Raw genomic sequence first — 27,798 nt, 5'->3', positions numbered from 1 at the left:
AGTGCGATCAGCATTACCATAGCCCAGCATTCCTCTCAGCAGCCTACCAGAGGAACCAGAAGGCATTATTTGGTTAACTTCCTATTTCCTTCAAACATCACATTTAGATGAACACTGGTAATACAATTACCAGATTCACACTGCTCTGAAAATACATAAAAACTGTAATTCAATGCAACTGGCACTAAAATTATTCCCGTTCTTCTTTTGTAACTTATGTTTTATTAACTTATTGTTTTACCAGTTGCATGCTCCTGGGAAACAGAACAGATACTGAAGAAGAAATGCATGTCTCCTCCTCTTTGTCCACACTCTTAGGGTAATTCTTTGTTTCTAAGAACTCTATCACATTTAAAAACATGAAGATTTACAAAGACTGTTTTCATGCTGTGTTTGTTGGCTACAGTAGATATTAGCGGGTATTTTTTTTTCTCTGAATGTATGTATTCTCTTTATGCCAAGTGTTATGTTTGTGAACATTATTAATTCAATTTATTTATTAATTTTCCATTTTTACCGTATTTGAATTGTTCATGGCTGTTTTTGTTTTTTTTTTTTTGTTTTTTTTTTTAAATACATTTCCAATACCTGTTTATTAAAGTTATATTGGAGTAGTCATGTACATTTCATGGAATTGCTCTACAGGTGAGATCTTTGCATCTTTTTAGAGGATGAAACAGGAAAAAAAATATCTAATCTCAAGTAATCATTTCAGTACAACAAACACCCACAAGAATCACAGCTCTGCAAAGTAATGAGAAGCAAAGATAGTATGGGAGGCAGTATCTTTTATTAAACCAACTGCAAAGGCTGGGCGGGGAAGAGAAAAAGAAGCTTTCAGGCTGAAGACAGACATCTCTTGGACATGAGAGTTGTTTGGTATTCTTTGATCTGTATTATTATTTACAAGAGCTCTTTTTATCTGGTTTAGCACAAACCTGGTATGATATTTCTTACATTTACTGAAATGCAAGTAAACAAAATGCAAAATAAAGCAGAGTTTAGGACAAATGTGAGTACTAAGTAATCTTCAAAGCTGTTTTGTGACTCTAATGATGCTGCCATTGAGACAAATGCTGCATTAACACTGTGGTGTGTACACAGCTCACCTGTTCATTTGGATGGAATAATAGTACTTAGCTGCTTTCATAGGCACTTTCCAGCATATTTACCTAAAAACCTTTATTCATGTGCCTTCAAACTTAATTTTGTCTATTTGGATTATCATTGCACTTGCTTCACAAAATATCACACAGCCTGCAATCAGACCAGGTGGAGGTAAAACTCCAGCATAATTGCTTTTTGTTGTTGTGTCTTGGTATCAGCGGCATGATCATCCAGAGCTCTCTATTTTGCTTTTTGTGGACAAAACTGATTTACACTTTTGTGATCTTCAGCAAAAAATACATTTAAAAAACACATGATGTAAGCATGTAACAAACTCCCATATTTGTAAAGTTACAGTTCCGAGTTCCAAGTTGGACCTATAAAGGAAAACTCAGATCTGCCAACAGTTCCTGAACTTGGATGTTACAAAAAATACAGGCTGCTCTCCTTGTTAGAAGCAGTAAACAAAAGTTTAGCTAGTTATAAATTCACATTTATAACTTTTGAGCACTTTTCCTATTCTGTTTTGAAAACATTTTGCTCTGGTGACTGACTTCCCTATAAATCTTCCTATGAAAACCTTCATGAAAATAACCAAGGCCTTCAGCACAAACTAGATTGTAGACTAAGTAAAGCCATATGTTCAGCTTAATGCCTAAGCTGTAGTGACACTTTAATTTAGGATCGAATGTACTGCACTGATCTTCTAAGGAGGACCGCTAAACATTGGCTCTATTGTGTAAGCCTGACACTTTGTATGAATGATGCAGGCCTTGCTAAGGACTGTGCCCTTTGGAGAGAAGCTAAAAGATGGATAGGAGGGGAACATCCTGCCCCAGAAGGCACCAAAGGCTGGATGATTGCCCAAGAAGCATGAAGTCAGAAAAAATCTGTGGTAACTGGAAGAAAGGTAAAGGCAGCACGGGGAGATAGCAACCACTGACTAAATTCAAGACCAAAAAGACTTACTCCCCTGCACCTGTAAGGATCACGCGTGCTAATTCACACAGCAAGTGAGACTATGTTAAATCTAAGTAACCAACGAGGGACAAAGTGATAAGAAACTAACCAATGGTCACTACAGTAAATGTGTATTCATGTAGTTTGAAGTCTATAAATACACTGAAGTTCTTTTGCGCAGTGTGCTAGCTCTGTGGAATTACCACCTAGCACCCCTCTCTGCACAGACATGAAATAAAAGAAACACCTCAAACCTGTGTGTATTGGCTTGCATACCAGGTGAAAGAACCCTTCTTTTGGGATAGCAAGATCAACACATGCAAGAGCACATGACCTGGTATAACATCCCATAAAATAGGGAGGCCAGGAAGTTTATTTACCTAGAGACAGTGATTCATGGTAGTAGCTGATAGTAAATTCGTATCCTGGTTCAGGCTGGAATAGAGTTGATGTTGGTCTGGCAGCTGGAGGGGTGCTGTAGCACCCTGAGACCCCAGGGGCTCCCCAGGTCCCAGTGCCCTCACCTGTGTGCGGGGGCGGGGGGAGCACAGCTGGAGGGCTGGGCCCCGATTGGCCGATATCGCATGTCATGTGACCTTGTGCTCACTATATAAAGGCAGGAGTGGGCCAGGAAGGGCTGCTACTTCTGGGAGTGTGGCTGTGGGGCCTTTGTGTTTGGGATGGCCAGCTGGGAGCAGGTGGGTGTTGGTTGGCAGGTGCTGAGCAGCTGTATGGTACATTACCTGCTGATATTGCTGTCAGCGTATTATTCTGTCACTGTTATTAAACTGTTTTTATCTCAACCCGCAAGTCTCCCTTTGCCCCTCTGATTCCCTCCCCATTCCCAAGTGGGGGAGGGTGGGTGAGTGACTGCATGGTGTTTAGCTGCTGACCAGGCTCAAACCACGACAATTAGCAAAATGTTTCTTTTCCAGACAGAACAAAATAGAGCAATCTCCCTCTTTCCTTCTGAAACATCACCAGTACATCGGGTCTCTGAGTAACAACCCCATCTGCTTTTCTCTTACACATAGCTCTATGCAGAAGAAGCCTCTTCCACTCCAGTAATCCTCTCTGCACCTCACTACAACACTGCTCTGTGTGACAGCCACACTGTCACAGGTGTAAGACTTTGCTTCTGAGGGGACAGAGCACGCAAATCTCTATTCCATTAAAGAGATGAAGCATTGTGTGCTGACGCTTTCCTGCTCCTTAAAAGAGAGAAGGTTAAAAAGATGGCAAATATCTCACACAGGATCTACTTTTAACCTATACATAGCTGCTAGGTTTTTTTTTGACCAGAGAAGCTCTCTCTCTATTCCAGCTGGGGTAGCTATCTCTGTGGCTGGTTTCCTAACATGAAAGAAAGTTAAATACAACAAATCAAAAGCTCTCATGCTTAAGATCAAACCAAGGTTCCTCACTGCTTCACGGAAGTATACGGCACCTTCTGGAGTGTGTTTCGTGGGTAAGTATAGCTGCAGTACAGGTCTGTAATTTAATACTCCCTGCTGACTACTAACACACTACTAGTATCTGTGACTGCTATTACATGCTCCTGTTGCAGTAGTTATCATGCCAAAAAGACAGTTCTCAATATCTATGATTGCTCTCAGGAGGTTTAGCAACAAAACAGAGTCAAAAGGTTACAGGAAAAAGGAGACATGAGGAAACTCTTCAGTCTGACTGCTATCTTCTCCCTACACCAAAGTAATTTTCTGTAACTCACTTCATATCTACAGTCAGATCTCAGTCTTTATTTCAGTTCTTTACAGGACTTGCAACTGTCAGAGTTAAAAAAAGCACAGAATGATATTTTTTTTTTTTATTGTATGTTCTTGTGACAATCTCAGTTTATAATCAATCTTTTGGGAACCCCTGAGCAGCAGCAAATTGTTCAAAAGACTCCCCAAGTTGTGGCAGAATTATTCCACACAGTGGTAGTATCTGATTAATCAGAATAACTGAAAGCACTCAACAGCCAGCAGGGATTTTCAAATTAAGACTTTTCCAATGTAGTGAATCATTTTGCAAATCAAAATTTATTTTAAAAATAACTGAAGAAAAATAGAAGTTGTTTTTTTTTTGTGTGCGTGTCATTTGTTGGTTTTGGGTTTTTGTTTTTTGTTTTTTTTTGGTTTTTTTGTTTTTTTTTTTTTTTTTTTTTTTTTAAATCAAAAGCATATGAAAATTTGATTTCTAGAGCTTCCAAAGATCCAGCCTGGCCATTGCCTAGAATTAGAGACCAGAAATAGGAGTACTGAGATAAGATTACAGGGTTCTGTAAGTATCCATGTTACCTTTGGAAGTCACTTTTGGCCCAATTTTGCGAGAACAGATAATGATTCAGGGGATAAGGTGTCACACCATATTCAGGGGATGGTGAACATCCATCACCTGACAGACAAACAAAACTCTTTTGAAAGACAGCCAAAACTCACTCATAATTTCTGACAATTTCAGCTGCATGGACATATATGCACATCACAACCATTGTTCCTTCTGCTATTACCTTCACATACTCTAGCTTCTTTGACTGTTTCCTTTGCTCTTTGGACTTCAAAAATCTAAATTCTAAGCTCTTCGCACTACTTCAGGCAAAATGAGTGACTTATACAGGTACGTTGAAGGTTTCCAAATGCTGGGGAAGCACAATTGCAAATATTGAACCATAATGCACAATACAAGCTCATTTTGAGTTTAAAACTTAATTAAAATCATTAAGTCGGGGAAAAACAAAATAAGAGTAAATTAGTTCAAGACACGGGAAACCACTCTAGAAATTAGAAGCATTATACACATGAAGTAAATTGCTATGACAAAAAGCAAAGCTACATAGTCTTGACTAGTCTGAGCCCAGCCACTGTCTAGAATGAGAGACCAGAAACAGGTTCAGAAACTTGTGGTGTCTGAGCACTTTCCATTCATAGTCCAAAGGATGTTAACTGGCTTAAATGCACAGAGATTTACTCATGAGGTCCAGAGTTAATGGCATACATGGACTTCAAAGTTAATTTAGAGATTAAAAAAACAAAGGAGAGAAAGTGATAGAAAAGGGAATTAGGAAAAACTCTGCCCCATGGTGACAGGGACAGGAAGCAATGTGGTCTCAAGACTCCTCTTGTTGTCCTTGCCAGTGCAGCAGGTGGTGATGGTGAAGATGATGAGGCTGTTGATGACTTTCACTGTGCTTTTCCCTAGTAAGAATAGTTCTTTTCATCAGGACACATCAGGACTCAAATGCCCTGTTTCCCACACACACTGATGACACTCAGCATTGCCTGGATCTTACCTCATTGGGTATAAAAGCTGCACATCACTCATTGCTAAACTTTGTGTACGTATATGATTGGGAGAGGTTTATCAGATATTTAAATAGCTATTACCTACTTCTGTACTCACTAAGTCTCATTCTTCCCCCAGTGTTAAGCTAAAGGTTACAAAGCAAGAGGTTGGAGAAGGCAGGGGAAAGAAGGGGGGGATTTTCTTCTGTTGGTGGCAATCACTTGTGTATGTGAAATTAAAGATGTTAAACAAGTTTAATGATAAAAGTATCAAAGCTCAAAAGAAATTAGTGCTATCAGATTAAACCAAGTGGTTAAAGCACCTGTCACTTAATAAGGCCAGGCACCAGAAAACCTCAGCACACTATGCTAGTATGCTTGTGCCCAGGGTGTGGTAATTCAATTCAAGTGTCACCCGGGCACACGATGGCTGGTACTCCATTACCAGGTGCAAAAGACCATTTGAACATTAATTTCATTTTAATCTGAATAGAGGTGCCGGCACTGAAGAACAGTGATCATTTTAAGCAGGTTTATATAAATGAATGCAAGTTTGTATGTAAACATGGCTTACAAATGATAACATATAAATTAGCTAGTATATTGCCTGAATAAGAAGATACATCAGATAGAAGCTTGCTCTTAGGTATGAGAGATAATGCATTAGGTAAATAAACTCAGCTGCTACTTAGCAAAGCAAAAATGTTTACAAAGATGGATACTGATTTTTTTTTTTTTTTTTTTAAGAGGAAGGCTGGCCTTTTGGGATAATTTGCTGTCTCAGAAAATGCATCTTTAAAAGATGAGTAGATAAACAGATCTCATTTGTTGCACAGCAAAAGTAGGTTCTTCTTTAGCATGCTTGGGTACGTCAGTGGTAAAGCCAAACACACCAAGTCCATGTCTAAAATGGAAGATACTTGAGAAGTTCTATTCCTTAAAAGCAAACAAACAAATAATAGTTTCTTTAAAGAGCTGCTGCTACCTTATATTGATCATGCTGTACTATATGCTAGAAACTGAGAATATATGGAAATTCTGTAATGTTTTTGCCACCTGAGACTCCAACACAAACTACATTGAGCCATTTTTTAAATTTTTTTCATTTGAGGTATGATATGTGTAGAATCAGTTCATGTTCAGGCTATTCTTATTGCTTGGGTTTACACGTTCTTTCTACCCAGCAGCAACATAAGACAGCCACCTCACCCTAATCTGCCACACCACCCTCACAGGCAATCTACTTTTGCCCTAGAGCTCAATATACAGCACAGAAAGCCTATAGAGTCAGTTTTCAACAATTTAAAAAGAGATTGGTCTGATTCTTCCAGACTAGTACTATGGGATAGATATGACCATACAATATATGAAGATGGCCTTGACTGAAGACTGAAGCAGACTCAAAGCCTGCCTGTCTCCCAGTCCACAGGGAAGCCTTGCAGGCAACCTGCAAGCAGCCTAACTCACCCTAATTCACCGACAGACAGACCTGACCCAGGTCTCCCTCCACGCCTCCAAACAAAAATCAAATAAATTGTTTTTCAGAAAGCAGATTCTCAGGATTGCAAAGTTAACCTGCTCTCCGAGAAGAGTACACTGTATGGAAAGAGACTGTCAACAACACTTCATCAATGATGCTAGAATACGTGTAATTGGCAACATTATTAACAGATTACTATGCAAATAGCTACCATCTTTGTCAGCTCTCTGCATGATGTTAAATGAAGAAAAGACCACTTACTAGCAGCACATATAGACACCAGAGGCTAGGGCTCTATTTGCCTTCCTAGACATTTCCACATATAATTTCTTTGGTTTAGACCCTATCACACAGAAATGTCTTTCAGCAGGTAACCTGTGTCTTCAGTCATAAAGCAATTACCATTGGACTAGCCACAGCAAATGTAAAGTATCCCCAGACAACTACTTCTTCAAATCTGTCCACGTTATGCTCTAAGAAATTACCGGAGAAACAGAATCCAAGGAGTAGTTCAGTGTTTTTCAGCTCCTTTGAAATCTGAAGTGCAATTTTATTTTCTTAAATGCTTAATCAAAATAAGTCTCTAGAGGCTGGTACCACATAATGCAGTGTCAGCCTTTGCTAACTGCATGGGTGTTTCAGTATCTGCTTTAACCAGATTCTTTTCTTCTGCTGACTGTGTTTTAAAAACTGAATAAAACAAAAGGTTATCTTTGCTGTCCTATTACAGAGGCTTGTTACAGTCAGAAAAATTTTAGTGTGGTGGCAATTTACTTCTTTTTTCAAATTAAATTGCAGACATAGAATACTGAGCCTAGCCAAATCTAGCACAAACACTAGAGAACTGTACTGGATGAAAATAAGGATAATAGATAAAAATTTTTATAAGTGAAGAAAAAGAACATTCCGTAATACACTATTGAGTTCTGCAGCTTTTTCTGTATTACAGTAATTCTTCTGATCTCTACATGATGTTCCTTGCAATGTTCCCTTTTTCTATTAATGCATCAATGTTTGGGTGAAGTGAGCAAAATAAGAACTGTATCTTTTCAAACATGTGGTCCAAAAAAATACGGACATGTTAAAGAGCAGTGTATGTGGCAACATCCCAGTATATACACAGCATCACAGTACACATATGTGTACTCTCCCAGATTTAACCTACACAAGACACAATGTATCCTCAAAAAAACAGATGGATGTTACATCCAGCCAGCACAGTGTATTTGTGCACTCCAAACAAAATAGATTGAATGCTGATCTCTCTGTGGTGGGAGTACACGTGGCAAACAAATGGCAATCCACAGGGCAGGTGGCACTGCTGTTTTGCCCAGGAAAGCCAGGAACAGTGGCAAGGCAAGCAAGACTGGTGAGTTTAGGACTGGCCTGCTTCCTTTGGTGGCCACGTGCTTTGGGTAAGCGGGAGTTTGCTGAGGCTGCCCTGAGGGTTTACCAAGCGGCTGCTTTGGAGGATGTGAGAGGGTGGGATGTGAAGAGGTCTGCAAGGTGGTCGGTCCCTTGACCCTGACAAGGGGGCTGAGTGTACCCAGGGTGGAGGCAACAATAGGACAAAAGGCAGAAGCTACATAACCAGAGGAGTGTAGTGAAGAGAGGCAGCCACAGAAGAGTGTACTGGGAGCCTGCACTGGCAAAGGTACTCACCCACACATGCATACACTCAGTTTGTCTCATATAAGCTACATCTTACTCCGCTGCTAAGCATCTTACAAAGGGTACAGTTCAGTACAAGGACAGAAATCTTAATCACTGAAGCAAAAGACGAGCTAAACTAATAAAACTTTTCAAAAACTAATATGTTAAGCTCAACATGCCAGTCCAAGTCCAGGAACAGGAAGCAGCCGTGGCAGGAGGTAGCTTTAGTGGGCACAGAGCTGCCTGGCTTTGAGCTGCTGGACAGGAAAGCCTGCACAGTAACTTGCCTGTTGGGTGCGAAGGGACTGGACCTCCTGGCATCTCCCAGCAGCTCACAACGAAGAGCAGGGTCAATGGTCAGTCTGTATCAGTACTGGTGACGCTGGGAAATGTTGGAGGGACATTCTGAAGGCTCAATTCAGGTGATCAGCCAGGATACTGAAGCCCAGGTCCTTCATAACCGCTGTCACTAAAAGACTTATTAAGAGCTCTGCATGCTAAGAGCAGGCAGAGATCTGGAGTCTCAGTGCGTGAACGAGGAGAGGGGTTTTAGATACATTAAGAAAAGGGGTGCCTTTCAGGACGAGACAAGCCTGTAAAAGAAGGACAGGCTGGCTGTACCTTAACCAAACTGGAGTCAGGCTGCAGGAAAACATTTAAACTACAAGCTGGGGAAAGCCAAAAGGCACAAAGGAGCACCTCATTCAGACTGACAGAGGCCCAAAGGGGTTGTAGCTATTGCTCCTCTGAAAAGGCTAAGGGAAATAAACAGCCTCATACAACAAATAGAAAAGGTGAATCAGACTATCCTCTGTTGTAGATACTCCTTAAAACCACAAATATTGAATTGCAACAACAAAAACCACCCTACCTCAATATTTTCCACTTTTTCCAATTACTTCAGGCAATATCAGTAGAAAATCTATTTTAGCTCCTTGTATGACTGATTTTGTTGTTTGTTCTACAGTATCAAAGAAATGATCCAGTTATGCCATAAGAAATACAGATACACAACAAAAGTAAGGCCTGCTGGAGTCTGAACACAAACCAAGTGACACAAGGTATGTAGAAAAAGATATAAGAGGTTACACGAGAAGCAAGATCACTTCATATTTTATCAGTCTTCTGGAAGAAATTGTTGAGTTCTTGCATGGAATTGCTCTAACAGACAAGACAGCAAGTCAAAGGTGGTAGAAAAAAGCAGACTAAAACAGTCCCTGTCCCCAAAAAAATTAGTGTTTTTTTTCATCCCCAAGAGAACTGGCAGAACAGAAGGACAAACCACATTTGTCAGGAAGTAAGCCAGACTATTCATGATAGAGAATAATGTAAATTACAGCGCTGAATATCACAACTAACAAAGCATTTAAAAAGGCAGCAGTCCACAGCAATCTCCCATCAATCCCCAGCAACAGCTAAGGACCATGAGCAGAGAATAAGACAATTAGAGCTCTTCTTACCATCACCATTTCAGGTTCAGTACTGCTTTTGTTACTACCATAATTGCCATTTGCATTGTCTGGCTGATCTAATGCCTTACTATGAGAGGTTATGCCATTTCTTATCCAGTCTGCCTTCCAATCCAGGATATTCTCCTTACTGCAATGTTTCTATGGAAGCTGGCTGACTACAAGGCACCAGTTCTTGTCCCTGCTTCCAGCTGCTAAATCTAATTTAAAGATGCTAAAAATAAAAAAGGCTTACATGTAACACTACTGTTCAGAAAGCAAGAGGCTGTACTTCCTACAGGGATAGCATTTAATCAACAGTGAAATGAAGAGAGGTATAACACAGTAATTGTTTCACCTTTATTTCTGCCATTTGCAAACTTCCTAGCAGTACCTAACCCACTCAAAACATTTTGAGAACTCTTTCCTTGTTAGATATTCAGGCAGCAAGTTATAGGAAACAACACAGAGAAGTCCCAAGTCTTTGGACTTCCAGTTCAGGTGTTGCCCCAGTGACCACCTATACTGGACACGCAAGAATGCAATATCATTTACAAATTCTGTGATGGGCTGGGGGGGTGTGGGATAGGCATCAAAAGAAATACAGCAAGAAAACAAAACATTACCTTGATAATTTGGGAATCTTTCCTTAAATATATACAGGATGTATATAAAATACACTTTTTTCTCTGCAAAATACTTCACATTGATATTTCCACTAGTACACATACAATCTACTGTGTGATCTCAGAGCCTCATCATACCCAAATTATCAAAAAGAAGTGCAGTTTGTAGCTTATAGTAGGAAACGTTATTACAAGCTCAACTTCATGAAGACAAAGGAGCAGAGAGACACAACAGCAGGCAGGGGAATCCCAATAACCTGCTCAGAGAAAGGAGCACCTGCCCCAACCTGTCCCCAGGCTGTCACAGGGGAGCCTCAGCCCCACGGGCCAGGGGTGCCCCATCGGTGAGTCTGTGGGAGAGGCTCTCCGGGTCTCCTTTCAGGCTTGAGGGGGTTCAGCCCAGGGGTGTGGGAGTCATTGTGGGATGCAGGGAACGAGCATTTGGGGACTGTATGAAACTTATAGCATGTTTATGGTAGGGGGAAAAAGGAGTGTAAAGGAAGAGTTCAGGATGGTTTGGGTAGGAACAAGTGTGGGAGACTAGAGGGAAAAGGGGATAAAAACCATCTATAAACTGGCATTTGGTCACTATGCTTGTCTGGCCATGTCCTGCACTTGATCACAGTCTATCCCATCTTCTCACTAAACTCCACTTCCAACTCTTCTCATGGATGAAGAGTCTGTGTGAATACATAGGTCCAAATGCAGTAACTGGAGTCAGACCATGGGACATCAGGGCGACAACTACTGGAGAGACCAGAGAGTGTGCATTTGTGTGAGAGTGTATGTCGGAGTGTGATCACCAAGCCAGACTAACCAGCAAGCAGGGTAAGATACTTAAGAGGCAAGTATTGGTGTGGCCATAAATCTGGGCCAGATAACCAGGGGGGGGACACGAGGGCTCTGAAAGTTGGCTAGTGGAGGACCAGAAGGTCCAAGCCAGCTACTGGAGAGACCTTGGGATTTGGAGGTCAGCTACTGGTAAGGTCATAGTTCCAGGCCAGCCACTGGAGAGACTCATCCACATCTGTGTGTCTGTGTGTTTGGCAACTGGAAGACCAGAGGATTCTGTGCTAGCCACTGGATATACTGGGTGTCTAAGACCAGCTGCTACAGAGGGATGTGCATATATGTATATGCTTACATATTTTATACTAATGGCCTTTCATCCTGAGCAGCCAGAGGGGGAAAGAGGACAACACCATCAATGCTCTTTGTGTTTGTATGAGTGCTGCATTTTCTTTCTGTGTCAGTCTGTGTGGCTGCTCGTGCATATATGTACATATGTACTGTGTGCATGTGTGCCTCTTCAGAACATGTGCTCAGCCTTGCTATGGCTGGACCTGAGGACACAGAGCTAGAGCAGGCTCACCTCTATCTGCCTACAGCATTCAGCAACACCTAAACACTTACCAGCGTCTTTTCTGGGAATGAAAAAAATATACAAATTCCTAAATCTTGAAAAATGTACCAAATAAGGGGCAAACTTACTTTTTCCAACACCACATAAGTAAGAAAATAATTATTGAAGATGAACAGAAAAGAATAAAAATCTCATCTAAGTGCTCATGGTACCTGCAAGGCAATAAATGAGATCTGTAATAGAACTAACACCATTTAAAATTTTTCCCAAGTGCTTGGGTTCATTCATGCCTGAAACACTAACTTACTGCCCATAATATCCAATACAAAATCTTGATGTTTCTAAACTTTCACTGAAGTTCAAAACAGTCAGTGATATATACACCAGCTGGCATTGAGGAAATGTAACTCACAACGAAAAGCAAAACATGACATCCAGTCACTTAGTTAAACAACTTCAGTTCATAGCTGTCATTAAAGTGTTCACAGGGGGACTACAGACAGTAAAATGACAAGTATCAATCAGTTTCACCCTAAATCAGGATCAGTTTAACACACTTGACACGCACACGATGTTTAAAGACATCAGCTAACCCCCCAGCACGTGTCTGAGGGACACTCTAGCACACAGTATCCCCAGAGTACAAGGCACTTGCATTTCAGGTATAAATCATCACATCTCACACATTTCCAGACTGGGTAAATCGCTGTTTTCCCAATGTGTGTCTCTCAAAACGCATCACTGCTCTCTGAGTAGCCCCTCAGCTGAAGCCAGACGAGGCGCCTCGGCTGAAGCACAGGGAGAAGAGAGGTCTCCATAGCAACGGGGACCGCAGAAGCTCTCACAACCTTTCTTCTTCACCCACTCCCCAAACTCAATTTTTCTTCCAAAGAGAACTGCGTAGTAGTTCACCTGGAAACACATAAAAAGCAAAAGCAACACATCTCTTCCGGACAGACTTTATCAAGGGTGCGAGCTACCGCAGGGTCCATTACTCCCAAGGCTTGGAACCACCCATACAAAAATGTTACCACTATGTTATGATACTGTAATATGTTATTACTACGCAATTACTACACCCAAATATTACCACTCATATCATTACATTCACCTGATGCTTCTTATTAGACTTGATTTTCAGCCACTTTTTGCTTCGCCAAACTTTAACTACTCCAGCTAATCAGCAACAAAGTTAATCTATTCAAAGTGCCTGGTTTAGAAGATTTCATCTAAAACAATTCCAATTTTTCTAAGAGTGAGACCAGTAGAAACAAAACATCATCCTTCCCATCCCCAGACCTTTTCATTTTTTCCCCTCAGATGGTTCTACCTTTTTGAGGGGCAAGGCTACAAATTTTTGCTGGAGCTACCACAGACATGCCCCTCATTCTTTAAAAATTCTCTCAGTCTAGCCTTTAATCATGTACCTGCAGTGATTTTTACTGCAAGATTTATTCTTTATAGATGATGCCTGTGGCAAACTTCACTCATAGCTATTTCAAGATACAAATATTTATTCCTTATGCTAGTATACACTGGCCTTTACAAACACATTACCTAGACTGGCAGTTACTTTAGGATTGTATCCCATAAAGGACCTATCTCTTTATAAATTAGGTGCTGTACCAATTCCATTTTACATCTGTGTGCACAGATGTCAAAACAGAGAGATGAAAATCAGTTTCAAGGGCAGGGAGAGGCTGGAGCCAAACAACTCACAGGAAAAACCCAGGAAAAGGGGCAAGCCTGAAGCTTTGCCTCTTCTTGTCCTGCAGGACACTGGAAAGGCAGCAGGGGTTCACTTCTCACTTGGAAACCTAGTATCTGTTGCAAAGCCCACTATTTTCTTTCAGAGGACACCTCCCTTTGATATCACAGTGTGGTTAGAAACCAGAAGGTAACCAATCTAAACCACAGCTTCCAAAAAAGTGCTATAACCACTAGAATAGAGTTCAAACTCTACCAGAGCATCCTCAGCGTTTCCAGTGAAATTTCTTTCTGAACAAGACAGATTTGGGAAGACAAAAGAACAAGTAAAAAAGAGCCTCATTCCCAAAACCCCAGTTAAGGCACTGATCTACAAGGTCTGGGAAGGTTTCCTGGATTTGGGATACAGTTAGTGAAAAATGCACAGAAAGTAAGATGCATGTTCAGTCTGGGGAGTAGACAATGGCACTGAGGACATCTCTTTCTCATTGTAATTTTAATCGTCTACTATGGGGTTTTTTTCCTAAATGTCTGAAAATAATACTTTTTTTAAAAAAAAAAAAATAATGCAGTTTTATCTACATGGCTAACATGAAAACTGTAAACAGACTCAAATAACCTCAGGAGCACATGCAGACTTTTAGACTTGGGAAATACGAATAGAAACTACAAAGCATGATAATGGGATATAACCTTGCCTAAGCCTAACATGACACAAACATTCAGCTACACTCATGCTACAGTCAGTAAAAGCACAACTCACACAACCTCCCTCATTCAACTGCAGTTAATGGCATGTAAATTTGTATGTAAATAAGTGAACTGTGGAAAAATCCATGTTAAGAGTGACAGAGCCCACATCCTGATCTCCCTCAAAACTGTTATTCCTGGTCTTCTTTTCCCTTCTCCTAAGAATAACAGAAGCTGCTACTACTGTCCACTGCATTTTGCCCATCAATTTTATCTCCCTTTCAAGCTAAGCTCAATGTACATGCTGGCTACAAGTGCTCTTTGGGGATCCTCTTCTTCATTTTTAAGACCCCCTCACACTGCTTGCACTCAAATGAAAGAAGCTGCAGTTACCTCCAGCCACCTCTCCCCACCAAAGCTCAGAAGTAATACTCGTTCTTCCTTCTGTCAAAGGTTTGTTTGCTATGCTAAACTAATAATTAGTCTCTGCAGATTGATTACCTGTAATAGCAAGAGAAAAATAACCCTTGTAGACCAATATTGCTCTATTTCTACACTCACTGCAAATCTGATCTCGAGAATCTTCTTTGATAAAAAGGAAGCTATTAAAAATTTACTCTCTTTGAAAATGAGCCCTATGTCATCCCAAACTTAAAAAAAAAAAAGCATCCTTGATTTGCCATTCATCAGTTGTCACCTATTTAAAAGTAATTGTTCACATGTATCCTTTTTCAAACTAGTGACAGCCACAAGAGTAAAAGCAGTCACTTCATATTCTTCTGAATCAAACAGCTAATATTTTTTCACAGTTACCATGTTCAAATACTCTGTTTTCATAAACTGTTTATTCATGTTTGAATAGCAGCCAAGAATACACTAGAGCTTTTTGCTGTTTTCATGCTAGAGGAGGGGGTGGAAGGAAGAAATCATCTGAATTAAAAAATACTATAAATGTCAGGTTACAAATTTAAATTCTTAAATCCAATGAAAAACAACCTATAAAATTCACTCCACTCCTCTGACCTCATACTGAAAGATCTGAAGCCTCTATTTCTTATGACTGTGAGTGCATGATAGATAAGTAACACCACCAGCAGCATTGATGATCCCCCTTTGCAGCCTGGCTGCTCTGCTATGCGTTACTGTAACATATTGCAATGCTAGCTGCAGTCCTACCATGATGTAGTTAATCCTCACAGCCTGCTCTGTTTATTAGAAGCCCAAACAGCCTGATACATGCCCCAAAAAATGGATGAGTGAGATCACTGCATGAGCTCCATCTCACTATATGGTCTTCATGATGAGAGAACAAATGATAAAATCTAGAATGCACCCAGTTTACACAGGTCTCAGAAGGGAGAGAACAGAAAACAAAAACCAAGAAACACTTCCCTAGGGTAATTAACAGAGTTCTTGTGCAGCGTGCTTCTCAAATGGCAGAAGTTTCTTTACCTTAGGGTCTTCTTATCTGTAAAGCCAACGCAGATACATATGCATAGCCAGATGTGGCTCCCAGTCAATTAGTCACTACTGGAGAAGCCAGCAGCCTCACTTTCTTGGTCCACTCATCTCAGTCAGTCAAATTATAGTTCCCTTCACATAGGCAACAAAACCTGGTCTCCCCTTGAAAGGCTCCTGAACTTCCTGGTTTCTGTACTTGCCCTCTGAGAACAAGCCCTATCCATACATGGCACACATACAGACAACCTAGCACAATGAGAGTCAGTGGCCCGCGTTGCTCTGGGACATGCTGACCATTATGATCACAACAAATTATACAAAAGCTGAAGCCTAACTGTTCTCCAGCAAGAGGAACCAACTTCCCACGGATGTGGAACACAGATTTTCCTTCTCTACCATTCCAATGGTACTTCTAAATCCTCTTCCACGTAAATCCCTACACAATCACAAAAACTCATCAAATCTTTTTCTGATTTAAATAAAGACCAAAAAAATAAACCCCAAGGTGACCTTTACTCCTGCTCAAAGAGGAGCAGCTTTAGAAACTGCATGAAAAACTGTGCTTTTGTTATGAATTTGTATCACTGATGGCACTCTGCTACTAGAGCAATCAGTGGCAGAACAACATTACAAGGTAGATAGACTGAGGAAAAAGACTGATCAGAGAACCCAGAGACAGATAAACAGGGTAACATGCAAAAAACCTCATGAGGATGGAGAATATGGTCACCATCTTAAAAACTTTAGTAATTTGACAAGGCAGTAGTTCTAGACCTAAATTTTATTTTATCCTTCATTTTATCAATTCACAACACTATCCCTTCAACAGTAGCCATTTGAATTTACCAACTAAAGACCCTAGCCAGCATTACCATGACTGCAAATCATCATTCACTTCCGCAGGTAATCCTGACTTCACCATTTTAGCCACATCCATTTAGTAGCAGGTGGAGGGAAGCGGACTGAAACATGGGTTAGACAAAACAAAACAGCTCCTGCAGTTCTTACAAGGCAGTAAAAAATTATCTAACCCATCTAACTATCTATCTAACTATTTTCTAACTATCTGAGTCAGGCAGAATACACAGGGAACCACAGAGCAGACTAGTGGAAGTGAAGCAATTAACCTCAAAGCAAATATCTACCATTGTTGTTCTTCCATTGATGACTTCTACATCCTTTCTAAACAAGTTAGGGCATGGAAAGGTCAAATCTCTTCACACCTTTCATCACACAGGATTAAGTCAACCGAAGGGAATCAGTACTGACAGCATGTGTTGCTTCTCATGTCACATTCCTCCCATCTGCATCATTCCAGTGGCCAGTAAAATCAGCTAGTTCTTCCCATTCACTTTCCCTCCTATTTAAGGTAATAAAAGTTATTGCATTGCACACAGAAATTCAACACATTAGCCTTCCTTTTCCTAAGGCAATTAGGGGCAATTGAGGGGTCCAAAAAACAGTCATTCATACGAGAGAGTTGACAGAAGCAACATAATTATTTTGGCTTCTATTTTCCTACAGTAACTTTTCTTAGAAGCAACACATTTAATTATACTGTACCTGCACAGCTACAGCCTAAGCAGACTGCTGAGTGTGACTCACCTGACTCCACACCAGAAACACATCTCTATACACACAGTTGTCATTCCAGAGTTCCTGAGGCATCACTCTCTTTATTTCAAGGAGAACTAAGTACATGTGTGGATCAGAAAAGGAAAGTGCTAATGAGCAGCATGAGTCTTTTCCTAGTTCTTCCATTGATGCTCAGCATACTCGTATTTTCTCCTGTAACATGTTCCACATTCCCTGATCCAAGCACAGTTCAAACAGTGGAACAAGAAACACTGGTGGCAAGCACTTTCACTGTTTCATTCTAGCCCTGCCCTGAGTTTATAATCACATTATAGCTTCCTTAACTCAGTAACTCATGACCAAGTTATCTGAAGAACTCTCATCAATAGCTGCCCTAAATTGTAAGTGATTTTTAGATTAATAATTATGTTTTGTCCATTCCAAACATGAAATAATGCAATTCTTTAAAAAATCAGAAATTTTTAAAAACGAAAGCTTTCTATAAATTAGGACAAAAAACAATAGGAAAAAAAATCTGCCAATTAGCAAGCCTCTTCTTGATACTTCTGGTCAGTTCTGCCAATTAGATCCTCTGATGTACATGTTAAGGTCACATCCAGGTTCAAGCCTTGGCAAGCTTGTGACAACTATATAATCCCTTTTAAAGACAAACAAAAATTCTAGAATCTAGTATCATTGTTATTGCTACCTAAAATAAATACATAAATTGAGGATGTGTTTTCAATGTATTACAAAGTAACCATAAAGAAGAGTTTGATTCTTTCTTGCCATCAGCAGGTATCATGAAGCACTCACCACAGCACTGTCTTTTCACAACACAGCAAAAACTAACACAAGAATTTCTCCTGTTACTAGTTTCCCCAATGGGTCTCAAATAAGGGTCTAAAACAGGAGAGAAAAATGTAGTGTACATCTCTCTCACAACTATCACTATCACAATTCTTCTGTGCAGCAGGAACCAAAATTAAATTCACAACTCCAACTGTGATTCTTCCCTCCTGTAGGACCTGGACCTCTCCGTGCTGTAGACTGCTGCTTATGTCAGATCTCAGTATTCATTAACAAGACCGAGGCATATACGTTTGTCCCCTTTCAAACTGAAAGTAGAAACAATTTCTTCCTTTAAAATGGGTCGTGCTATTTTATCCAATAGCAAAGTGACTTGGGCACGCACTGACATTGTGGGATGTATAAATTGCCTATCTACCCACACCAGAAAGGGCTGAAACCCACATATCCTACCTCTGAGGAAGGTGCCCCTCATCTCATGCTTTAGGGGGAGGGGTCCTAATTCCCCTTGAAGGGTTTCCTCTCTGCAGAAAGGCACCTGAGACTCACTAGACCAAAGATCTGCTATTTTGCAGCTCAACTGAGAGATTCACCTGATGGAGGAAAGAGATGGATGCTACCCACGCTCCAAGAACAACAGCAGAGAACAAATTAAGAGGAAAAATTAATTAACTGCATTTGTGCAAGCATAAGTGTGAGGTAAATATCAAGTTGTTCTCCCCTGCTGATGGAGAGATAGTATGCAGCACACGCACAAGCAGAACTTGTGGCATGTATGAGGGTTGAGCATGAAGGCACTGAAACCCTGAGATGTTCTGGAGATGGGGGCCCCAGCTCAGCTTCTTTGTGGCTTTGTTTCCATTCAGTAAAGAGGGAATAGCAGTACATTTATAGGGGTGTCATGGAAAGACATCGCTAAAGACTCTCAAATTTTCAGTTGTTATGATAGTGTCATAAATGTTCTTAAAATAGTGTTTCAGGGCAGCAGGGAGACTGGAAAAGAAGGCAGTTTCAAATAAATAGTTAAAATTGGTTTCCATTACTGTAAATTGATGAGGCACACTGCTAACATTTGTCATTGGACTACTGCATTTTCAAATTTAAAAAAACACCACCATTATTTCCTTTCCTGTTTTGCTCTTTGATAGGCCTAGAGAAGTTACTGATCTGGAAGCTTCATCAGCCTCCCAGTCATCCAATCTGCAGACAAACCCCTTAATAACAGGTCCAAATCTCTTCACAGACTCCACCTCTCGAAAGCAAATTGCAGGAGTGCCAAATCATGATTTACAGTAATCTTGCAAAATTTATAGCTATGGTATTTATTGGTTGGTTGGTTGGTTTTTAAAAACTCCTAGCTGCTGAAGGCATGATTACATGAAAGTGTCTGTTTTCTTCAAATAAAATTGCAGGATCCATGCTCATGAGAGGAAGTCTGGACACATGACACAAATATAAGCTCTTAAGGCTCAAACCCCAAAAGACAAAGAACTAAAATTCTGACTTGTCTCATGCAATCTTGTTATTTTTAGGACACTATTTGCTGGATATCATTTTGTACCAGACACTATCCAACATACAGAAAAAGAGAATCCTTTCGCCATACTACCTATGCACTAAATAGAAAAAAAGCAAGAACCATGAGGATTAGCCCCACTGGACGTAGGAATAATTGAGACCAAAAGACTCAGTGATTTACAGTAATAACCAGTAAGTATATTGCTGACTGAGCCCGGAGCTCAATGCTATTCCACGACTATGCTTACCACCTTCTTAGAAATTAAGTGATATTAAATATTATCAAGAAGAAATCAGTATTAGAATTAATTACCGTGACCACAGAAATGGATTTTAGCATTACTCAATATCAGGAAAAACAAAACCAAATCCTTGATAACAAGAGCCAGTGACCATCAGGAAAGTCCTACTGAACTCTCCTGAGAGCTGGGGACTTTCTCAGTCAAGCCCTGTGTGAAAAGCTTCATCATTCACAGTAAGCAGTTTTGAACAGTTTAGATAGTAGTAGCATTTTACTCAAATCCAGCTTACTGATCTCCCAAACAGTGCTAACTTGATTAACCATAAGGCTTATTTTACCCCTTTTTTTTTGTGTAAGAAATGCACATGTATTCCTAACAACACAATATACTATAACCACCTAGAAAGCAAACGTACACACGTTTGTAAAGTTATATGGCAATATATTACTAGTTTACTACCACATATCTAAAGTGTATGATTCCTACTTTAAGGATAACAAATAGGCAAGATTGTACATGATTATACATATTTGCAGCACAAGGTACTTCCAGAAGATTAATTTAAAATCTGCAGGACATGAAAACAAAATTACTGCAGTATGAAACAGAAATTCAGTAAAGATTGTTTAAAACACTCCGCACCCTTTTCTGTGGTAAAGAGAACAGATCCCCTTACAGTTGAAAATAAGGGTGTAATCAACCCATTTAATTTTCACCCATTTAAATTCTGATAAAAAAGTTTACTAATTAACACAGATATATAATGTACCAGTTCTCATTTATGATCAGTAACATTTTATAGTAATAGCTTTTACACATCAAAACCCCACAAGGAACTTGAAATCATACACCTGAGGACCTAAAATGCAAAAAGAAGAGTCAATAAGGCAGCAAATGATGCTTGTTACTGTTTGCTCCGCAGTCCCTGACCGTAAGAACACACAAACCGCATCAACAAAAAACTCCAGCAAGACTCACTCACCCAGAAAAGAGCCCACGAAGATGACGATCTGCACCGTGGTGGTGAAGTGCCTGTAGGTCTGCTCCTCGCCGTGCTCCTCGCCCTCAGCGGCGCTGGCCTCGCTGCCGTTCCCGCCCTGCCACACCACCTGCCCGGCCGAGGCGTTCCTCATGGCGACAGCCTGGTACGGGCCATGCTCGCTTTCGTTCCTCGACATCCAGCTTTTGTCGTACCCCATGGCGAAGCTCCTGCCTTCCTCGCTGCCACCTAATAACCACAGGTTATCGAGCCCTTGCCTTTAATGACTGAGGCAAAAAGGCGTTTCTGAGGATAAAGTCCCGTCTCTGACGCTTGGAGGCATCTTCACCATGTTTCAGTGTCCCAGAAAGCAGGGTTGGCTTTTCACATTTCTACATTGTAAATCATAATTGTCAGTAAAAAATAACAGAGAAATAGGAAGGCTCCTCCTTGCAATTAGGGGTCCCATATTTCTTGCTTCACAATACCACAGCGTTTCCTCAGCATGTTTTACTGCAATAAACGTGAACGAGGAAATGAGTCCACACCACGGCTCATCTCCCCAACCCCGCCAAAGGTCACCTCGCGCCCGCCGCGTCCACGCTTGCACGCAGACAGACCGACTTTACGTTAAAACCGGTTTGGAAAAGTTGATGGACCACAGGCTCTGTGTCCCCCCCCGCTCCACTCTCAGCCTTGCCGTTAGCTTTTCTCACACCGCCGAGAGAGGAACGGCATCTCTTTCCCCGTGGCACATCTCCTAGCGCTCCCTCCTCTCCTTCTGCCCGCTCCTCCTGTGGGGAGACGCGGCTCCGTCCCACGTCCCCCCTGGCTCAGCGCGACACTGGACGCCAAGAAGACCCTCACGCCGCGTCCAGAGATGTAAATGCTCTGCGGCTTCCGCTGCACTCCAGCTATCTCTCGGGGAAAATTAATTTGGTTTGTGAATCCCCAGCCGGGGGGGATGGTGAGGGGCACTCGAGCCTCCAACGAACCAAAGCGCCCCCGTAGGATCCCGCGTGAGCCCGCGCCACGCGCGGCTGGCGGTGACACCCCTGCCCGTACGTGCGCCAACACGCCGGCCCGTGCGCCCGGCTTGCGCTGCCGTCGCCCGCAGCCCCGCCACCCCACACTGCAGAGGGGCACCCGGCTCCGCCGCCCGCGGGGGGAGGCGGTGGCCCGGCCCGGCCCGGCCCGGCGGGGCGGGGCGGGGCGGGGCACCGAGCTCCCGCCTCCGCCTCCCTCCCGAGGGGCTGGGGGGGGCGGGCCGCCGCCGCCGCCGTCACGTGGCCTCGGCACTCGGCGGGGGGCTGCAGCGCCGCCATTTTGGCCCGGGGGCGGGGGGGGAGCGCCTGTCGCGACAGGCGCAAGCGGGCAGGGCGGTATTGCGGCCGCAGCTCGCTGTCGGTAGGCGAGCGCCCGTGCGGAAGCCCGAATCTGCAAACCGGTGTTTTAAAAAGGGTCGGTAATTCTGAGAACAATTTCAAAAAACAGTGCTAACTTCTAGATAGGCATATTATTTGTTCAGAAACGTTTTAAATGCATACTTTTCCAGGAAATCTCCTTTACAGACATAGTAGATTTGGGTTTTAACTGCGCAACAATTATGCATCGGTAAAGCAGGTGCCGTTAATTTGAAGATTTTAGGAGGATGGCCACTTAAAAATCGGGCCAAAAAAGGGGTTTCGGCCATTGTCCTGCAAGAGCCCCTTCACAGTATAACCCCTGCATGGCAAGGCTTTTTCAGGCACCCCAAACTGACGACATGTATTTCCATGATCTGCATCCCGTCTCCTGTGAACTTGGATGACAGGGGAAAGAGCTGAGTGCCCGGCCATGGGTGCAAAGGCATTTGCTGGCCACAGGGAAACGGGGACTGCCACCACCCCATCCCGCCGCAGGCCCCACAGCCTGTCAGCCAAGCCTCTGCTTGCACCCCCGTGTGTGGGGGGGCCCTGCCCTTCGCAGCCTCCTCTCATTCCTCGGGGAGCATCAGTCTCCCAGCTCACTGCTCCGAGCTCTTTTCTAGTAATTCGTGTCTCTTCCCAGCTCCCAGCCTGGCCCCAGGTTCGCTCACCCTCCTATCCTTTCCCCCCACCCCTACTCCCAACTCATTCACCTTGTCCAGCCAGTCCCTGCTTTCTCCCACCTTCCCCAGGCGGTAGTCAGCAGCTTCCACCCTGCTTTCCCTCATCTTTGTTACCCAGGTCTCCCGATTTGGCTTCTTCCTGCTTTTGGTCCCCCAACATTCCTGTGGCCATTTTGGCCAATCTCTGTGACCAGACTGACCTCCTCCCCTTCACCTTCCAGCCGCTTCACACACCTTTTCTTCACACAGCAGCCCCTTTCTACAGCTCCTCCCTTCAGGATCCTTCCCCCCTCTCCTGCACTTCACCTAAAGAGACCCGCCTCCCCTCACCATGCACAAGGGGAAGTGAAAGCACACTATCACATCATTAAATTTTAATGGCTAGAATTAAATTCTCATGTTGTGGGATATGAGGGTTTAAAATTTTGTCTTACATTTTAGAAGGGAAGCTTCTGTCCTGAAGTCAGGCACGTGTTTGGGGCAGGTGGACCCTTCAGTGATGTCCATTGTACGCTGGTAAATCTGTGCAGAGCATGTGAATACTCCCCCTCTCCCCCAACACCCCCCCCCAAAAAAAAAAAAAACAATTGTTTACTTTATGCAGGTTTTCACAAAGCTAGCTAGCAAAGCCACAGCACTGAACGAGGTTGTCTCTTCCTCGTCACCCACTAAATGTTCACACTTCTGCTGGGGTACAAGAATTTTCAAAATAAAATCTCAGAATGTTTTTATTATGATGTTATTTTTCTCTGGCTTTCTTCTTGGAAACAATGAATCACTATAGGATAAATTAAGAGGAAAAAAATAAAATAGCCTGAGGTAGACATCTGGTCTAGAACATTTCATCCCAACTGGTTAAAATTTTGCCAAGTCACGAAGAACAGGAACAGTCGGGCAGCTTTTACAATGCATGTTACCTGACCCACCCACTCTGTTAAGCAATGTAACACAAGAGAAGTTTCCCATGTGCTGTGCTGTGTGTCCCACACAAAGTGCTTGTAAAGTATAAACACATACCTTCTGTTAAAGACAATTTTGCTGAACCTTCTTAATTACTTACTGCATCATATCTTCAAATTGGCTATTCTTGCTATTTTTTTGTGTAGGAAGCTGAATCTGTGGCCTAAGAACTTTTATTTCTAGTCTTTAACACTGACAGACTATTTACACAAATTGATAGATGAGTCAAATATAACAGTTACTTCTAAGAAGGTGCAAGAAACAATTACAGTGCCCCAGGTCACATTTGATTGTGCCAGAAGAGATCTCTGGTTGTTGTTAGATAAACACTACACAGCTTTGGCCCTGCATTTCCCACCAAAAGAAAAAAAAAAAAAAGAGAAATCAAACCATTACCACTAAAGGCACATTCCAGACTTTCCCAAGCATGGTAAGGCACAGAGAACAGCATCAGATCAACGATACAGTTTACGATTTGGTTTTGGTTAGATACTAATAACATTATCAAACTACCAATTATTAAATAAATTGTAATCCCAGATGGGACCATAAGGATTTAGTTTAAGTGAAACACAAAGATAAACAAAAGTATGCATGTAACAAGCTTTCAATTTCGGGAGAACAAATTGAGGGCTATAGAAAGTATTGATTAGAGTAAGTCCCTCCTTAAGTGGTCTACTTGTAACCAAAAGGTCAGGGAGTAAAGTGAACTCCATTGATATAAACTTTTCAAGTAAAATAAAGAAAATTATCAGACTTTTAATTCAGCTACAAAAGTAAAGAAAAATCGAGTCTATTAAGCTGCAACAGTAGAGATTTAAAATAATGCAAGCATGGCTCTGAGACTATTTTTTTTTTCCAATTAAGATAACAGAATTTGATCTTTAGGGGCAAGATAATATAACTAATGGGGATCCTGGTATGAACTTGACTAGGTCTGAGGCAGAAGGAAAACTCCAAGATTCAGTTTATTCAGTTTCAGTGGACCACACTTGTTTCCTACATTTCATAACAAATGAAATCACCTCAGTATAGTAGAGGGGTGTGTGGTAGCAAGCTATGGACTATTGGAGCAATTTTCTTTGCCTGGGAATTACACACCTAATAGATAAGCTTGTATGTATGAATTTACTTGGGGGGTTCTCGTTAAGATCTCAAAACTTTAAAGGCTACATCATCTTGTGGCAATCCTTCAGTAGTTACCACATGAAGTGACTGAAGCACATTTTTTTCTCTGCTTTCCAGCACTCCCCTGGGAGCCCCCAGCTGCAAGTCCCACCTAGGAGGCCCTGGGGCTAAAGGGTGCTCACAGGGTCTGGCCTTACTTTGCAGTTCAACCAGCCAAAGCCAGGCTGCTCACGCTCCAACTCCTAGTAGTGGTTAAAGCAATCATCGGGGGAAATACTTTCTAGTTTTCTCATGAACTTGTATCCTGCCCCAGCTCTACATGAAATCCAATCTGAATTTTGTGGTTCTTCCCCTTTGCAAATCTTCCTCAAAGTCTATAAAATACAATCCCCACAGTAACTACTCGTAATCAGTGCTTATCTCTGTATTTGCAGATATACCTGGAAGCATATCTTGGGAAAGTTCAGACTGGACACTAGGAAAAGGTTCTTCACCAAGAGGTTGGTCAGACACTGGAGCAGGTTCCCCAGGGAAGTGGTCACGGCACCGAGCCTGGCAGAGTTCAAGGAACGGCTGGATGATGCCCTTGGTTGCGTGGTTTTCGTTTTAGGCAGCTATGCGAGAGCAGGGAGTTGGACTCGACCATCTTTACAGGTCTCTTCCCACTGGAGATACTGTGTGAGCCTGCAAGGACCAGCTGCTCCGGGCCTACACTGCTGTGAGGACGAGGCAGGCGGGCCCACGCCGGGGGTGAGCAGGGCACGGCGGCGGTGGGCAGTATGTCGCGGTCCCTCACGGCGCGGCAGAGCCCCAGAAACGCCGCCAAGAGCCGCCAGCTCCGCGTCCCTGCACGGGCCGGGGCTACGGCAGCGTCCGGGCCGCCGCCCGCCTTGCCTTCAGCCGCCGATACCGGACGCGCCTCGGGGCCCCGCTCCCCCGACTCCGCCTCCCGCCGCCGCGGAGGCGGCGCCAGGGCCCGGCGGAGCGCGGCCGCCGCGGGGCCGCCGCCACTTCCAGGGGGGCCGCCCGCCATGGCTGCCGGCCGGCCCCGCCCGGGGAGCTGACATGGCCCGGGCCGGCGGCGCGCTGCAGCTGCCGGCGGAGGCAGCGGCGGAGCCGCCGGAGAGCTACCAACTGCGGCAGGAGAACGAGCTCCAGGTGCTGGAGTCTATTTACGGGCAGGACTTCCAGGATCTGCGGCAGAACCGGGCCTGGAAGGTAGCGAGAGGGGCCCTGGCGGTTCGCGGGCCGGGGCGGGGGCGGGTGGCGGCGCGCGTGTCCCTGGCCTTGGCGCTGGGAGCGTTGTTGGTGCTTCCTCGCTGCTGCCACGTCCTTGTGCTTGTTGCCTTGCCCGCCTTCCCTCTTGCCGTTTGTCTGTCGTTCTCTCCCCCCACACCCCCACCCGGTAGGCAGCCGTGTAACTGGCTGCCTTTGTAAGTAATCCTCTAGAGATGCGTTTGTACTATAATTAATGTTGTGCATATAACGTGCATTTTAATTGTTAAGATTTTTTTAAAAATTGCTTCTTAATTCATCCCTTAACCGACTAATTGCATACCTGCTTAATGAATTCATCTCATCGGTATACATGTTGCTGATCTTTGCATATTTGTTGTATGCTGTGGTTTACTCAACCCGTGGCTGTTGCCGTGATAACTTAATACTTTAACTTCTATTTTTACAGTTTGGGTCTTTTTTTAATCACTCTTTTACATCAAAAGTTTTGTTTTCCATTGTAGGTGCGACAACCTCCTGAAATTAATTTAGTTCTGCATCCTCAGGGATTGACTGGTGATAATGAAGTATACGCCAAAGTTGATCTGTGGGTCAAGTGTCCACATACTTACCCTGATACGTGAGTGAATATTAAAATACAACCTTTTCTCTCTGAACATTTTTGTTTTCCATAGTAGAGTGTAAGTTGAAAAAACACTGAGTTTTATTCATCACTCCTATTCTTGCTTTCTGCATGTCAGTATTTGTTAAGCTTGTGGTATTTTATAATGGGCAACTATAAAATTTGGCACCTGAATTGGATGTGGTCTTTTGTGCAATGGAGAATAATAGGGAAGTGTTTGTCAGTGCAAGGCTGCAGCCCCAATTTGTAGCTTGGAGACATAAGCACAGGTATACCTGCTAGCATCTTAGTGCCCTTTTTAAACTTTTTCAGCTCATGACCTGCTGAGAGAGGGACAATATGCTGTCTTAGTTGTATCTGCTGTTCTTGTTTTCTGCTGGATTAGCCTTTTGGAAGAGTTCTCCATAGAGAATGTAAACAGAATTGCAGGTGATCAGTTCCCCACCCCACCCCCCAGCGTTTTGGGTTGACAAGTAATTTTTGGGTTAAGTGTTGCTCTGTACCCCATTTCGTTCTATCCTTGTGCTGCTGGTTGTGTCCAAAGCATAGCTCCCTTTAGCCTGTCCATTTGTGCTGTGGCATGAGTGGTGTACAAGGGAAGTGCTGTTCCTTGCTAAGTCATAGCTCAGTTAAACCCTGTAACATGGGACAGAACAGGCACTTTTTTTTTTTTTTTTAATTTAAGATAGCATAGCTACAGATATTTTATTTGTTTATTTTAAACATTTTTAAAATTCACCTGTTATTTATTTATTGCATGTTTCTTTAGGTTTGTGTAACCCATATAGTGGTTATTAAAAATATTACTAGCATTGTTTAAAATTTATTTAAGGGATGTTAAGTGAATTAATGGTTAAGAG

At 42.6% G+C, this 27,798-nt stretch overlaps 2 protein-coding genes across 7 annotated transcripts in view; one reads left to right on the top strand and one right to left on the bottom strand.

The window, feature by feature from the left end:
• GPR176 (G protein-coupled receptor 176) overlaps positions 1-25,998 on the bottom strand; it is a 46,977-nt gene extending 20,979 nt beyond the window's left edge. The window contains exons 1-2 of one of the 3 annotated variants that reach the window (XM_032984747.2): positions 25,521-25,998; positions 20,907-21,416 (exon numbers count right to left, since the gene is read on the bottom strand). In XM_032984747.2, coding sequence (XP_032840638.2) covers positions 20,907-21,123 — 217 coding nt within the window. In that variant the 5' untranslated portion in view covers positions 21,124-21,416; positions 25,521-25,998. Of the gene's footprint in view, positions 1-20,906; positions 22,073-23,226; positions 23,289-25,520 lie in introns of those variants that run through there. The other 2 variants (XM_032984748.2, XM_032984746.2) reach the window with 2 other exon arrangements.
• A 63-nt stretch (positions 25,999-26,061) lies between these two features.
• The window catches only part of EIF2AK4 (eukaryotic translation initiation factor 2 alpha kinase 4), a 39,312-nt gene continuing 37,575 nt past the window's right edge, over positions 26,062-27,798 (top strand). For 3 of the 4 annotated variants that reach the window (XM_042790595.1, XM_042790597.1, XM_042790599.1), the window contains exons 1-2: positions 26,062-26,298; positions 26,820-26,935. In XM_042790595.1, coding sequence (XP_042646529.1) covers positions 26,146-26,298; positions 26,820-26,935 — 269 coding nt within the window. In that variant the 5' untranslated portion in view covers positions 26,062-26,145. Of the gene's footprint in view, positions 26,299-26,819; positions 26,936-27,250; positions 27,368-27,798 lie in introns of those variants that run through there. The other variant, XM_042790596.1, reaches the window with a different exon arrangement.

Source organism: Tyto alba, unplaced genomic scaffold, assembly GCF_018691265.1.
Source record: "Tyto alba isolate M040663 unplaced genomic scaffold, T.alba_DEE_v4.0 Super-Scaffold_18, whole genome shotgun sequence".
NCBI classification, from domain to species: Eukaryota; Metazoa; Chordata; class Aves; order Strigiformes; family Tytonidae; genus Tyto; species Tyto alba.
This window is presented reverse-complemented; position numbering and strand designations above follow the sequence as displayed.